We start from the raw sequence: 16037 nt of genomic DNA on the forward strand, positions 1-16037 counted from the left end.
GAGAAAAATGTTACTCTTCTGATAGCATTATTTGCCTGAAGAGTGGTAGGGAAGCATGGAAGAAGATTGAAAGAGGTTATAGGGTACATGTATTGAAACAGTCATCTATTTCCACAAACTGGAGGATAGTCATTGGTACTGATACCAGAAATGTTAGTAGTATTAGCAGAATAGAGTTACTCTGCTTCAGCTGTGGAGCTTTTTTCTCCCATTTTTCTCTGGTCGCACTGTTAGTATTTCCTTTGTCACTTCTTGCTAGTTTGGTGTTTGGTTAATAACAAATAGTGAGGCCGGATCTATAACCAGTTATATAGAAGTGCTTATTTTTGTGATGGACAGAAAATGGAGTAAGATCATATATACTGCCTAGTACCTTCCTTATACCTTCCTTATACTTCCTACTGTCAGGAAACAGTAGAGTTACGGTAAAAATGTGCAAGTGTAGTTCATTACTGAAAAAAGGGTATTGATTATGTACAGGGAACATTTCACTTACAAAAGTTTCTTATGTATTAAATACTTTGCTAAAGTATGTCTCCATGTCTATAGGTGATAGTCCCAACAGATATAAAAATTGAGTTAATCAACCAGCTTTCCAAAACAGGCCTGCCTGCAATAGAAGTGACCAGTTTTGTTTCATCCAAATGGGTGCCTCAGGTATGTAAAATTATCTCCATTCAGAACTATTTCAATTTAAATGCCATTCCATTTATTTATGTAACATTCAGTTGTAACTAAAGATTTGGGATGGTGACACATCATTAATATAATTTAATGTTGTTCTCACTTCTTTTATACCCTTCTAAAACTAGTAGTCATTGATGTAAAAAAGAAAAGTAGTATACGTTATTTTCTTTTTCGCTAAGTGAAAGGTAATTTTCCACATTTGGAAATGTGTTTGGAAGATCTAAATTTGGGACTTCTGTATATGTAGTAGCAGTTAGGCACATTACTTATTTTGGAGTTCTAGCACTCTATCAGCAACTACGCTTAAATTTTGATGAATCATAATAATTTGCTCATTATTTTTCCAGAATTAATTTTTACATTTGGTAGTATTCAGCAGAAAACCTAGCCTTTCTGGAATTGGCAGCAAAACTGCCTTGGCATTAGAGTGCCACGTTTTCATTTGAGATTTAACACTGCAAATACAGACTTAGTCCTGAAGTTTACTGTTTAGCTCCTGTGTGTGCAAATTAATTATTTCCTGCAAATAAGAAAATAAGTTAATACTTGTCTATGTAATTTAAACTATTTTTCAAGAAATTGCACTCTTGTTTGTACAGAAGAATTTGAATACTTTATATTTGATAAGGAGCATACAAGTTATTTACAAATGAAAGCAAGAAGTTAATTAATTAGAGAAGATACTTCAGTTTTAACAATGTCTATTACATGTTACACATCTGACAAAATGTAGATAAAGTTTGTCCATTTTAAATGGAGAACACATCCTGGGCCTGGACTGTATTCTAGGCTTTTCTCTGAGAAAAATATAGTACAGCTATGCTTATTCATGAGTTAGCAGAGCAAACTGTCCAACACTCTGAGGGACTCCTTTGCTTTATTTCAGTGTTCTCAGGGTCACCAGGGAAGAGTCTAGAAGAAGGATAATAGGAAAGGGGAAGAGAAGAGTGACAATGCAGAATTTCTTTGGTGTCAATGGAGGGGCACTGATATCTTGTCTGTTAAAAGGGAATAGGTTAAGTTTTTCCAAGTGCCATCACACTTTGTCAGTTACTGCAACAGAGGATAATGCTGTTTCTTAAATGTTAGAAGAAAAAGCCTAAAGCAAAGGTGTATTTCTTCCTTTCTTGTTTATTTCTTTTTCCTCTGAGCCATTAGTACCAAATTTAGAACAGATTTGTCAGTTTAGAAAAAAATGACCAATCCTTTCTTATCTTAAATTCATGTCTGAATAGTTTGTTTTAATGGCTTGTATTTAAAATGTTTTTTATTTAAAAGATAAGATTGTGTTGCTTTGACAGAGTGCAGTCTTCACTTTGTCTTTTCTCTGTTATTTCTTTCTTTTTTTTTCATAGGTCATGGGAATAGAATTTACAGTTATGTTTAGATTACTCATTCACTTATTTCTGTTTTTAGTATTTTAAATTTTTTATGGTTTCCCATCCACTGTTGTTTTTGGCAAAGATTTTTTTACTGAAAAATCTAAAAGAAAAAGTTCCACAGTGACAAGGTGCCATATAAAACAGGATCCCACACCTATAACATAAATAGCCAAAAATTATAAATACCTACTATTAGGAAATTATTTTTAAAGAAATTGGGAAAAGAAATATTTTATTACAATTTAAAATCTTATAATATGCAATATGCGCAAAGATGGGATTTTACTTACAGGAAAAATAACAATGGGACAGATTTAATACATTTAATATTATTTGGATCTGGCAGGTTTATACTGTTTGAAAAAGTGTCATTTTGGTTTTCCAGTATATTTTAAGCCAGCTGTAATTGTGGAGTGTGAATTTAGTTCCAGCATTTGCCATTTAATTTATCATTTGGTTTCAGACATTCTTCTTTGCCCTGAGAAATGTAGCTACTACTTATATTAAATTAAGGAATGAAAAATTGTTCTTAAAAACCTAAGGTGTTAACAAAGGTTTTTTTGTGAGGTTGTCTGACCAATTTAGTTCATATAGGAGCAAATACAAGAAGTTGCTTTGTGCTATGCCTTATTTCCTGATAAGAAATGAATTGTGTCTGGTGATAAAACACCTTTTGTATCATATAGCCACTTCGTTATAGGTAGATGCTGGACTTACATTTGAAGAGGAATACATGGATTTTTCTGATATTTTTAATCTATTCATTTTCATAGAAGGAAGCCAGTGACAGGAAGATTTCAGGTTACCAGTAGTATTCTTAGTTAATAATGTGGTATAATTTAATAACATGTATTTAGAATTGTGGTACTGCATAGCTATCAATAAGGTATCTGCTGAAAGTAAGGAGTAGTGAAAGCTCTATAGTTCATATATCTTCTCATATGGTGCTTCTCAAAATACTTTTCACCAGTGTGGAAAGAAACAGAAATCCAATTTAATAGTGTTTGCTTGAGAGATTTGCTTTTATGAGAGCTCATTTTAAAAGCATTTACAATGCACTATTCTTTTTTTAAAACTCAGAATCTTTAAGACATGAAATAAGGGGATATGTTTTATTCACTGTATTGTTTTCAGGCATTCACACCATTGAAAAATATTTGTTTTCAACCCACTTCTTTTAAGAAAATGTGGTTGTCTAAATATTCTGCATTTTATTAAATGAGTAAGTCTTTCATTCATCTTCTTGATTAGTACAGGGAGTATATTTAATCTTGAATGTGTGAGAAAAATGTAAGAGTATCTTAAAAAAGCAGATATTCTTTTGTGAGGGGGGACTAAGGAAAAAAAGTGCTCTGATCTTTGCTATAGTAAAGAAGGATTTTCTTCTTTAGAAAGAAACTTCTAAATATATTAAAACATTACACTATGCAGACAACTGGATTTTGCTGTATTTTTAAGAAAAGATGTATTTAGTCTTTTCAGATGTTCTGATTACAGTGTTGAGTAATACAAGTTCAGTTATGCTTAACATTGTGAAGTTGCATTCATCAGCATGCTGAAGTTTTCAAGATTTGTGGTTTTTTACTCTGTTAGTTCCATCTATTGAGTCCAGTGAAGCAAAGTTAAAGTTGCTGTAACAATTCATGTGAACAGCATGATCATAAGTCTGTCAATTTGTAATGCAAATTATATTTTTACAGATACACACAAAGGAACACTGTAGCAGTCTTAACCCCAGTTCTATATTCATGTAGATCTAAAAAGATTACAATGCAAATACTCAAAAGTAAAGAAATTAAAAAAGAGTATTTGTACAAAATCAGTTTAACCCCCTTGTTGTTAGACTTTTTGCATGAAATGTAAAAGTAATGAAGGCAAAACCACAGGCTAAGGCAATTTCTGTTTACATATAAAAAATCAAAAAATAACTTCTGATCAATACAAATCATTATTTTAGATGGCAGATCACAAAGAAGTAATGAGGGGCATTGAGCGGCATCCTGGAGTCCAGTATCCCGTTCTCACACCTAATCTTCAAGGTTTTCATTCTGCTGTAAGTGCCTTCACAGGTGTTGTCCACATTTACCTCTTTTATGTTTCAGACACTTTCAGTTCAGTACCAGAAACTAGCTATTTAATGTTAGAAATAGGCTATACTTTTTTTCACTGAAAACGCTCAATTTTCATTGTGAAAAACGGGGAAAATCACAGAGTGATGTTAAACTCTGTGTATTCATATTTTAGTGGAGGCATTGACCAGGAACTTTGTAAGTTCCTTTAAATGATGCTTGTATATAAACGGCAAGACAGTTCTTCCTCTGTCTTGTTGGCCCTAGAAAAGTTTCTGAAGAGTGTCTTGGTGGAAAGTGCTGAAGAAGGATGAGGAAAGACTCATTTAAATGAAAAACGTTTATAGCAATTCTGGATTTCATTTTGGTTGGGTTTGAAAGTTTAAATTGTTTCAGTTCTTTCAAAATATTCAAAAGTATAGACTCAAAATGTTTAAAAGTGTGAAAACTGAGCAGTTCAGCCCAGTTCAGTCTTCTCAAAATATACACATGTCCAGTCAAATCTTTACACTTTTTTTTTTTTTTTTTTGAAAATTTTTGAAGCTTCTGGTTTTGTCTTGATGTAGGACAAACTGTATTAGGAAAGCACACTCTTGGTGGATATTTGTGGTCTAGTCTATCATTCAGTTCCTATACCAAAATATCTGTTAAAACAGAATCCTGTGCATAGTTGACTTAACTGTCAACAGTCATATTATAGTGTCACAACTTTGTCTCAATGATAGCTTGTATGAGTTGAATTAATTGTGCTTTATTGCTATACTGTATTTAGTGATATAATGAAGGGAAAACAATGAAAAAAATAGTGGTACATGACTCCTGTATTCTTCCTTGCTGATATTTTTTCCCTCTGTTTGAAAGACTATTTGTCCCTGTAAGGGTTGCTGAATTTTAGACATTATCCTGCAGAGGCAGAGAATAAAGGCAAAAGCTCTATACTTTTTCATTGAACAAGAGTATTATTCTGACTGGAGAGTGAGAATTAGTTAATTATTCTCCTAAGCTTAAATGTTTCCCTCTCCTATCAGTTGGCTTTCAGCCTTCTAGTTTGCCTCATGTTAGTTGATTTACTGAGGTTCTGTGGTACTGAAAACAAGCTCAGGCTAATTGCCCCTTCAGTGAATTCACCACATTTACACATTTTCTAGACTGGTGTTTGCTCTGAGACTTCTCTCAGCAGACTCTCACATACACATTTTCCATATTATCCATATCTACTGTGACACCAAGACCAATGGAGCCCTTGATCCTAGAGTTGGCTCTAACAAGGAAATCCCTGTTGGTTATTGTTGCTGCTCTAGACAAATGCACACAGAGAGCTTTCCCAAGCATGAGAATGACTTCCTGGTATGCAAGAGGAACAGACATTGTGAGAGTTGTTATATGATCTTCTCCTTTTCTAAGAAGATGAATATAAATATCAATCGTTGTTTGTATAGTTGGTCCATGTGATTTCCTACATCATATTACCTTTATCATTCACCATTTTAAAAACATGTTTAACTAATTGCAAAGAAAAGGAAGAAAATATGCAATGATCTCAAAATTTGATTCAATCTGTCTATATGCGATAACTTAGAAAAAATGGAATTAAAGTTAGATTTTAGATATGGATGGTATACTTAATGTACTTTAAAATTTTAGAATGTTGTACAGAATTAAATGCTTAATCTAATACTTTAATATAGTGTTATGATTCTGTTTTCTCGAAATGCATTTTTTAGATCGCAGCAGGAGCTACAGAAATCTCAGTATTTGGTGCAGCATCTGAATCTTTTAGCAAAATGAATATTAACTGTTCAATTGAAGAAAGCATAGAAAAGTTTGAAGAAGTCACTAAATCGGCAAGGAATGTGAATATTCCAGTGCGTGGGTAAATATACAGATTCTGAAGTAATACAGAGTTATTTGAGTCATTGTTACAGGGGTTGTTTGGTACCAGTAAGAAAGTTTATTACCAAATTTTCACATTGTAGATGAATTGTAATAATAGTCTTTACTGAGATTTTTATTTTTAAGATTGAATAAGTTTAGTTATTACTGCAATTTTAACTACTGATGGTGACTCTTTTGCTGTGGAAATTGAAAAAAGAAAGCTGTGTTTATGAAATAACTATTTTATTATACAAATTTATATTTACTACCGCAGATGACAGAATGAAATATCTTTTGTGCTGTTCAGAATTTCGTAACACTTGCTGGAGCTTTAAAAATTGCCCTACAAATTTTTATTTTATTGTAGAATTCATAATATATCACTTCATACATTGTAGCATCAAGGTATGAAAGTGAGATAACAAATTTACTCCTAAGAAAAATCTTATTCTGTATATAAGTTATCTTGAAAACCCAGGCACTGAAAATTTTGAGTCTCCAGTGCACGAAACTCTAGAATTGTCCAGCATTTATTTTTTAGCTTAAAATTATCCTGAATGGTACTCCCTCTTGAACAGTATATGCTTTCATTTCCATTTTCTTTTGCATTACAGGTAAGAACTACTTACCTAAGATTATTTGTGAAGGTCCTTGTGAATGCAGAAGGGCTCACATAGATTCAAGGAGAAACTCAACAGTGAGATTCCTTGAGCATTATTAGTAATGTAAACTACATCATGCTTAGAAAATACCTGGACTTGAAAATAGGTAGAGGTAGATACCTCAGAGACTAAGTACTTGAAAACCTGTCTGGGAATAAATACTGGGTTCTCTCTTTGCTCCAGAAATAGTGATGAGGTAATGCTACTGCACACTTCACAACAGTGTGTGGTTGTTTGGGCATTTGCCTTGAGAAATGGAAGTGTGACTTCCAGGTATACTTGTGCTGCAGAGGATCACAGAACAGCAGTATGGTTTAGGTTGAGAGGGAGCCCTGGAGATCGTCTTGTCCAACCCAAGGACAAAAAAACTCAACCTGAGTGCTCACAGCCCTGAAAGGCAGTTGTATCCTGGGCTGCATCAAAAGCAGCGTGGCCAGCAGGGCGAGGGAGGGGATTCTGCCCCTGTACTCTGCTCTAATGAGATGTCACCCGGAGTGCTGCATAGAGTTCTGGTTCCCTGCCATAAGAAGGACATGGAACTGTTGGAGCAAGTCCCACAGAGGGACTGGAGCATGTCACTTACGAGGTCAAGCTGAGAAAGTTGGGGCTGTTCAGCCCGGAGAAGAGGAGGTTTTGTGGAGACCTCATAGCAACCTTCCAGTATCTGAAGGAGACTACAGGGAAGCCGGAGAGGGACTCTTTGTCAGGAGCTGTAATGATTTCCCCCCACACACAGAGCCAGCCAAGGATAGCTCATAAATGCTTGGGTTTTTTTCCTTAGCCTGGGTATGTTTCAGGAGGAAAATCACCAAATAGGGAAGTAAGGATGTTCATTGTATTAAGAAATAGTAACTTGTACCAGGGTTTAAATACCATTTCCAGCTGCTAATCTGCCAGGTAGAGTCAGGATTTGCCTCCCTGAGCAACTTCTCGTATAAGAGGTCTGTTAATTAAAAGCTCTCTGCTACCACTTTTTGTCACATTTTTTCTAAAACTAAATTCTGACCTGAGAACATAACTAGAAATTTGAGTTCTCCAGGAGGATTAAGTGCAGGGATGCCTGAATTTTAAGTCCCAGGCAGGTGTGGTTAAGGGAATAGGCAGTCAATTCAGAAAAAACAGCGTGTGTATAGCAACAAACCTTATGCACTTGTGAGGGTTTTTACACTAAACTTCTGTTTTCTGTTTTTTTCAGATGTCTAGGCATGTCAGGAGATACTTTCTGTTTCATTTCCCTGTATTTAACTAATAATATTCAACCAAATGGTACAACCATCCAGGAAATCCTCAAGGCCTATGTATTGTAGAAATTTTTTGATAATTATGGAGGATGTCAGAAAAGGGGCTTTGCAACTTTATCCATAAGATGTAAATTGTAGGTGATGAAGAAACCCCTGTAGTGTACTGTAGATTGATTTTCAGCTTAAAATATGAACTTGTCTTCTTTGCACTAGTTTTCATATGTTTAAAAAAGTGGCAACCTGGTGCTTTTTTCCTCCCACAGATTTTGTCTATTGCATTTTTAACATACCAGAAGCAATTATTCTGGCACTGATAAACTGATGTGATGGAAGTAACTGTTCTCATAGCAGAATTCTACAACATTCCCAAACATTTATTGTCTACTGTCTGACAAACTATGTGGCTTTTATTTTTCTTCACACAGAAAAAAAAAAAAAGAGAAAGAAGTCAGAGGCAGAAAATGGTAGAACAGAAAGATAGCAAAGCAAAAAAAAATTAAAGTAATAATTTAAAGAACAAATCAAAGCAAAGAGTTAAAAGGGAGGAATATCAAGAACCAGGTAGTAAAGCACACAGAACAATACAGAGATGAAGGGAAAGGAGATAATTGAACTCGGGAAAAATACAGTCAGATTATATTTTGAAAATTCTTGCTTTGTGTATCCAGTACAGATATCTTTAATTTCACCGCAATATTCAAACATAAGATAAACTTCATTCAGTACATGCAGGAAAATTTTATTGAGTCTGTCATGGCAGGTGCAATATGTTAAAGAACACTTCAAGAGAGAACTGCTTAATATCAGATGTGCTGCAAAGTGAGCAGATTCAAAGTTGTGAATGAGAATTATGTAAGTGCACTTCAGCTATATCTTTCTTCCTTAGGCTTACAGGTCTAGGAAAAGTTAATCATTCAGAATTAAATAGCCATTAACAGAATAATTCAATTTGTGGGGTTGTAACCAAGTAAAAGATCCAAATAGAGAGGATATGTATATTGAAGAGAAGCTACATTTCTGTGAATGTCACATGTATCTTCATCACATTATATTAGTTTGAGAATTAATTTATCCAGTAAAAAATAGAGATTGAGCCACAGGAGATAAGATGATGGATTAATGTCAGACTTTAACAAATTGAAAAGTTTAAGGGAGAACTGCTGATATTTTTCCAGGGGGATCTAGTACCACTCAATAATAAAGTTGCCAATCTGCTAAAAGCCTGCTGATAATCTAAACTGCAGAATGTGGAGCCTTATTTCATAAAAATAACCCTAACTGAGGTAATAATTCAGAATATTCACTGAACATGGATTTTCAGTATATGAAAATGTTGAAAAGAAGGTTTTGAGCCCTCTAGTAAGTTAGAAGATAAAAGAGAATTGGTTAACACCATACATTTGGATTTTGAGTGCACTTCTAAAAAAAATCCATCCCAGGAAGATTTTGAGGAGTCAAAATAGTAATTAATGAGAAATAAAATAATACTATGGATCAGACTCTAGGCAAATATGCTTTAAAGAGAATAATTACCAAGTATTGTGATATTTTGACTCGTGTCCCTCCCTGCTCATACTCATTCAGATGCAGTCCTCATGGGTTACAGAGTTAAAAGACTATGGGAAGCATTGAGACAGAATGATTTCTCAGAAATAATAATCAAAAGGGTTTGCTTAATGCCCATGTACTTCACTGCTTTCTTTAAAGCTCCAGTGTATTTTCTTGAGTAGAATTCTGAAGACCAGAAAAAAAATAGCAGAAGCCCAAATATAGAAAGACAGAATTCAGAAGTGATGCCTTTTCTTGGTCTTAAAATTAAGAATCAAACACGGTTAGAAGGGAAAAAGGGATTTTACTTTTGTATTTATTTTAAGGATCCTTAGGTGCACCACGTCCAGGTGGAATGTGCCAAAATGCACACCTCAATGCACACACCCAATAGATCGGGTATAACATTATAGGTCTTACTAATTAGCATATCTATCAAAGATTCCTCAGTGAGAGGCTTGAGTTAGCCCCTCTCCCCAAGGAACCTTCCTTTTGGATGGGTTCTATTTTAGTTTACAAAATGTGTTCTGGAGAGGACCTTGGTGTCTGGGGCTTTCTGATCCTTAACTATGAGGCTTCTAAGAGAAGGACTTATTTTTTTTAATAGTAGATCTCTCAGCAGTTGAACAAAAGTCTAGGAGGTGGACTTAAAACTTTTAATTAGTTAAAAAATGAAAAAATGTCCTTAAAGATGAAGCATCAGTTTTGAATTCCAAATCCAGGAAGTAAGTAGATCATTTACAACATTTCAGCTGCTTGTGAGGGGGGGATTATAGAAGCAGATAGATATTTCAGACTTAATTCTAGAAAACTAAACCATGATTTTCTCTGGTAGCAACACCCAAGAAAAGCCTGAATTCCCTACAGGGAATTCATTAGTTCTTGAGAGAAAGTACTTCATTAGTTCCCAAATATTGCAGTACATTTGGAAGACTTCTGGAGTTTTCAATTGTATTTAATGAGATATAACACTTGGTTTCTCTCCCTCAATGAAAAAAATTAAAAGATAATCAGAAAGTAAAACTTAAACTGAGATTTCACAGAAGTATTCAGTGCAACCATGGTGACTTTTCCATGGAAATAAAACAATCAGAAAAGAATTAGCTATTAAAGTCTGTGCTAAAGAAGCTGCTTTTAGTGACAGATAAAACAAATGGCATTTTGGTATCCCGATTCCATCAAAAATTTTTAAATGCTGAGAGAGTCAAGGGTTTATGGCACGTTTTTTTGATATTCAGTATTTTGAATAGGTGCTCATGGTTTGACTGGCTGTTACTCAATTGAAGATTATTTTCAGGTTTTTTGTTGTGTGGCTATTATTTACTGATAGTAATTATATGTTGTTTATAACTATGGTAATATGAGGCACATCTGAGCATGACCACAAAACAAGTCTCAGCTTGTCATCCTAAATCTTCTTGTAGTTACTAGGGGGAATTAGGCAACCTGCATGTTGTGGTTTACTGTATGTGCTTTTTAAAAGTACTTTTTTTTAAGTTTCATCTTATCCTAAGTGCCATAGGATAAGATTAAACAGTCTCAGGATGGTCCATCCTTTTGGCTGCAAAGGAGTATAGGTCCATCCAGTGTTGGTCATTCTGTAGGTGGCCTGTGTAAGGCTAAGGATGATTATCTCATATATTAGAAGTAAGAGCAAATGAATCCCATTCTACCTGTGCATAGGCAAAGGATGAGGACCTCATAATTTGTGTAAATTACAAGAGATGGAAGAAATTTATTAATAGGCTTTGTGCTGCAAGGTATCACAAAATGAAGCTGTTGACTGTACAGAGAAATATTTTTGTGGACTTAGTTTTTAATCACCCTTTTAGATATTGGCTGATTTAGAGAACCATAGCCGAAACCTGCAGCCCTTCCTCAAGTAAACTCTGAGGAATACACATTTTAAATTCTAATATAAATTTTGTAGGCTAAATATTTTGCTAGAATTACTAAAGTAATAAAAATAATAGTATGCATGAATTGTATTTGTGTTCATTTCAATACAGAGATTGTTTCCTTTCTAAAGTGCTATTATTTTTTAAAGCGTTATTTATTTGCAGGAAATGGATAATTTAGTGCCTTGCCCTAACTCCTTATTTAAGCAGTTGAAAAATACTTCCAAAAATAATTTTAAGGGGTTTGAATTTTATTTCCTATTTTTACTGGCAATTTACAATTTATGTAGTGAGCATAAATCATTGGCAATCCTTGAATCTTATGAAAAATGCACTCAAACAGTTGAAACTAAACTTTAAGCTTTCGCATGTCTTACTATTACTACAGCTGCGCTAACATTGACTCCATCATCATCCAGAAAATTTATGTTGTCAGCTGTCACATTTAAAATCTGTAGCACAGTCCACAGTTTTCTAAATGTTTACTAAATAGTTCAAATGTTTATGAAGAATTGAAATGTTGCATATGGTCTTAGACCATTTATTAGCATCATAAAGGGCTGGGGTTTTGTTGGGTTTTGTTTGGGATTGTTTTTTTGGGTGGTTTTTTTTGGTATATGCATAAAAACTTTAAATAACATCTGGGACACACTCTGTGAAGACACTGAGCCAAATCAGTTTTGAACTGTGTGGTCAGCTAATTACTGTTCTGCATGTTTTACATGTAAAGTGACACAAAATAGTGCTGGTTTTAAATTTGCACCTTTTAATGCATAATTCAGGTACTATTAAAAAATCAAAAATTATTCAGTGATTAAAAATTAAGTCTAACAGCCAGGGTGATAAAAAATGGTGGGAAATGGTAATTGGAAGAGTCACTTGGAGTGTCCCTAAGGATATCATGAATGTACATATGAAGAAAATGTTAAGTAAATTCTGATTAAGCTGGTTTCTTCCAAGTTAATGTATTCCATTAAGCTAGATTCTTTTAAGTTAATGTATTCCAAAATTTAAAAAGACACGGGAATGAATTGCAATTAGTACAGTAGAACAGTAAAGGAAGTAACGACTGGGATTTTTCCCCCTTTTCCACAAATGGTGCTTTGGGTCCTCTGACAATGACATAAAATCAGACTACCTCCCTCTGAAACATCCAGTTCTATATAGGATGGCCTTATTCCTAATAAAAATGAACAGGGGATATAAGCCTGAAATGTTGTAATATTTTTCCTCTACTGAAAAACCACTTCCCCATGGTCAGCAATTAAAAGCTGTATTTATGTCCCAGACCTAAAAAAATTTCATGTGAATAGCCCTTTTAAGGCCATTTGTGCAAATGTGAATGCCTATGCAAATGTTTAGAGGTTCAGCGTTAGAAAAACAGATTCAAATGGTTGCTGTAGAATACCTCTAGAAGCATTTCCTTACAAAGCTGCTGCTTCATAAATAAAAGCACATGTAATCACACCTTAGTTCTGAACTGCTCTATGTAATTCCTTTGTTTATGTCCTATGCCTTTTAAGAATGAGTTGTATGGTGCAGTTCACAGTACATAAAAGTATTTTGAAACGTATCAATATTTGGCTTATATCTGTGTTTATACAGAATTCAAATACTGATTGATATACTTGAAATATAGCAATATTTTTTCCATGAAAAATAGATAACAAACAAACAGTGGTGTGTATTATTATTATTATTATTATTATTATTATTATTATTACTATAGTCATTACCACCTTTTATATTATGCTATAATAAAACTAACAGGTTGCAACATATGTAATTCCTTGTTGCTTATAGGAAAAAATTATTGATTCACTTTGATGCTAATACACATATTAAACAAAATATAATCAAGACTTAAAGAATTGATTTTGTCTTGTGCTAATGATATCTGGATTTATTTTGAAAAAAAAAGACATGGAAGAACATATTTTTTTAAATTTTAATATACTTATAACAATTGGTTTTGGAAACGAATAGTGAAGTCTGCTTTGTTTATAAAGACACATCCTGATTATCCAGAACTTCTGATTATCAAGATAATAAGAATTTATAACTCAGTTCAACAATGTTCTTTTTTTTTCTTTTGTTACAGTCCATCCTGAAAAACTTGAGATATTTGGATGGCCTTACAGTAGGGAATTTTTGATATGTAATTAGAAATACCATAAGATAAACTCAACAATTCAGCTTTGCAAAATACATACAGTTCAAAGCTCTGTGTGTTTTAGGAATACAGACAAACTCAGAACTCATATTTTCTGGTATTCTGGAATACTTAGGGCTCGAATACACGTTTTTTTACATTGCTTTAAAATGCCCATTTTAAAAACTACACTGTGTGGTTTAGCACAGTCACAATTATTCTGATAATATTGTAATTTATACTATTATCACCTTTCTAGATGGTAAAACCAGTGTAACACCTTCATGTCACTGTAAGTGAGCCTATATTTGGGGTTATGGAAACAACAAAATGTAGATGAGCATTTAATAGACTTGGAAGCAGGACATTTTTCTATGTGAATGGTAAACAAATCTACAGGGTTACGCAGTATTAAGCCAGCTGGAATCAGTGCCCTGGAGAAGTTAAAGAAGCCAGAGATTGCTGGGATGTGGGGACAGTGAATTTCTCTGTACTGGGAACAGGTTAAGAAAAGGACCTCAGAGCTGTTGTACTAATTCTATCATACTGGATGATTGCACTATGTGAGGTGAGGGGTTTCCCTGAGGAATAAATTTATACCAACTTTTACCCAATGTTTTTGTACCTGCAGAGAGAAAATATTAATAGCAGGCCAGAAGAGCTGCTTAAAAAAAAAAAGAGGGATCCCTGTGGGAAGTAAAAATGATCCCCGTGTCTTCTTAAAGGGTAGTGTAAATCAGATGTGAAATGTTAGTATGAAATTATAAGGTAACAATGTGATGTGTTTGCTACTATGTTACTGATTGCTCCATGGATAACTTGAGAGAGTTATTGAAAGTTAAATGGTTAAGTGGACCTTCATTATTGTAACAGTTTGGTTATATTTTTAGAGAAGCAGCTGTTTTTTAGAACATAATTCACAATTTAACAGTGTTTTTTGGGCATTCTAAAAATATTAACAAATGTTTTTTCAGTAGAAATAATTTTCACTGAGAGTAGGATATATATTACTTGTAACTGGGCACTAAGTACATGGAGAGATTTTTTCTTTCGTTGGGGGGGGGTATCGGGGGCAGGTGCTTGGGGATTTTTTTTTGTTGTTTTTAAGTGAAATGTGGAAAAAAGATCCTGGCCTTATTTACACATTTTGGACTTGGCTTGGAGATTCTGTTTCTGGAAGAATCTCCTTTCTCTCTTCTTTGTTTTCTCTCTCCCTACAGTAAAGATTGCCTGTTTTTAACAAATGGTTTTCTTTGCAAAGAGACAGAATAGATCAACCTTAATATTATGAATTCACCAAATGATAGGCATGTACATTTTAGCACAAACATCCAATAAAAATAAATACATCTGCAGTGAACATGGTAAATTATATGCAAACTTACACTATAATAATAAACAGGAAACAGCAGCATCTGAGTCTGCAACTGGCTTCTCAGGAGGCTTCATGCTTCCAGCTGTGGTAGCAGCTGTGGAGCTGGCTCTGGGACTCCTGCTGAAACAAGTTGACAAAGGGCTGATTACGACATGGAGTTCAGTTTCCGCTTGGATTCATTTTCCTTTTAACACACTTTGGTTAAGAAGCGTTTGCTCTTTTACCCTGTTTGTGGTTTTATATCCTTCACTTCACAGGCATTGCGCTGATGTGACTATCACCCTTTCTAGTGACCTTGATTATGGGGACCTTATACTGTCTATACCATGTGTGGAGCATTGAAATTTGGTTTTAGCATTCTGGAAGAAATTGAAAACTCTCTTCCTCTTCTTTCTCCCTCCCCATCCCCAGAGGCTGTTCAGCATTTTTGTGCAAATTATTACACAGTAAAGTTATTGTGGGTTTTTTGTTTTTGTTTTTGCTTTTGTTTTATATGCATAGGAAACACTTTAGTAGAGGACTGAATGATACTCATCTTCAGTGAAATCTGTAGACAGATGAGAGACTGGGTAAACTCTGCCAGGTCAAACAAGTAGAAAACTTCTTTTTATCACTTTTTCTTAGAGGGAAGGATTCTGATTTCGCAAAACCTGAGTGAGCAAAACAGCGTATACCTGTGTATTGCTAAAGCAGCTGTATAGATGTGTTCACTTGAAAATCCTTCTTTCCATCTCTGGCTTCATGGGCTGTTTTCTTTTTTGTGTGCTGAAGATGTAGTTAAGCTATGTCTGGCCGTAATTCAGCGAAGATTTAAGAACATACTTAGAATTAAACACTTCCATTGCAGACTCTACTTTGTGAACTCCCAGATATTTGCTTCTGCGCTCATACTGTGGAGTGTATCTGGTGAATATTCTGAGACTGGGACAGTCTTTTTCCTTATGATATATTTTTTTCTTTCAGTCCTGCTATCTTTTTAGAAAACAGCTGTATTCTCCAACTTAATTGAATTCACAAATTAAATCCCAGTTGCCTCTGTCATTTATTGCTCAAACTCTTTTTCCTATGCTGCTTTTCTTCACATAGAATCTTGCTTTTTCTCCTAAGAAAAATAGATACCATATTCTTTTCCTTCTGTCCTTTCTCCT

At 34.2% G+C, this 16037-nt stretch overlaps 1 protein-coding gene across 3 annotated transcripts in view; it reads left to right on the forward strand.

Moving 5' to 3' along the window:
- Positions 1-16037, forward strand: part of HMGCLL1 (3-hydroxy-3-methylglutaryl-CoA lyase like 1) — a 79048-nt gene that overhangs the window by 22296 nt on the left and 40715 nt on the right. For all 3 annotated transcript variants that reach the window (XM_069011413.1, XM_069011414.1, XM_069011415.1), the window contains exons 3-5: positions 550-657; positions 4027-4122; positions 5863-6011. In XM_069011413.1, the coding sequence (XP_068867514.1) occupies positions 550-657; positions 4027-4122; positions 5863-6011 (353 nt within the window). The remainder of the gene's footprint in view (positions 1-549; positions 658-4026; positions 4123-5862; positions 6012-16037) is intronic.

The sequence above is a fragment of the Aphelocoma coerulescens genome, chromosome 3 (assembly GCF_041296385.1).
Source record: "Aphelocoma coerulescens isolate FSJ_1873_10779 chromosome 3, UR_Acoe_1.0, whole genome shotgun sequence".
Lineage (NCBI taxonomy): Eukaryota > Metazoa > Chordata > Aves > Passeriformes > Corvidae > Aphelocoma > Aphelocoma coerulescens.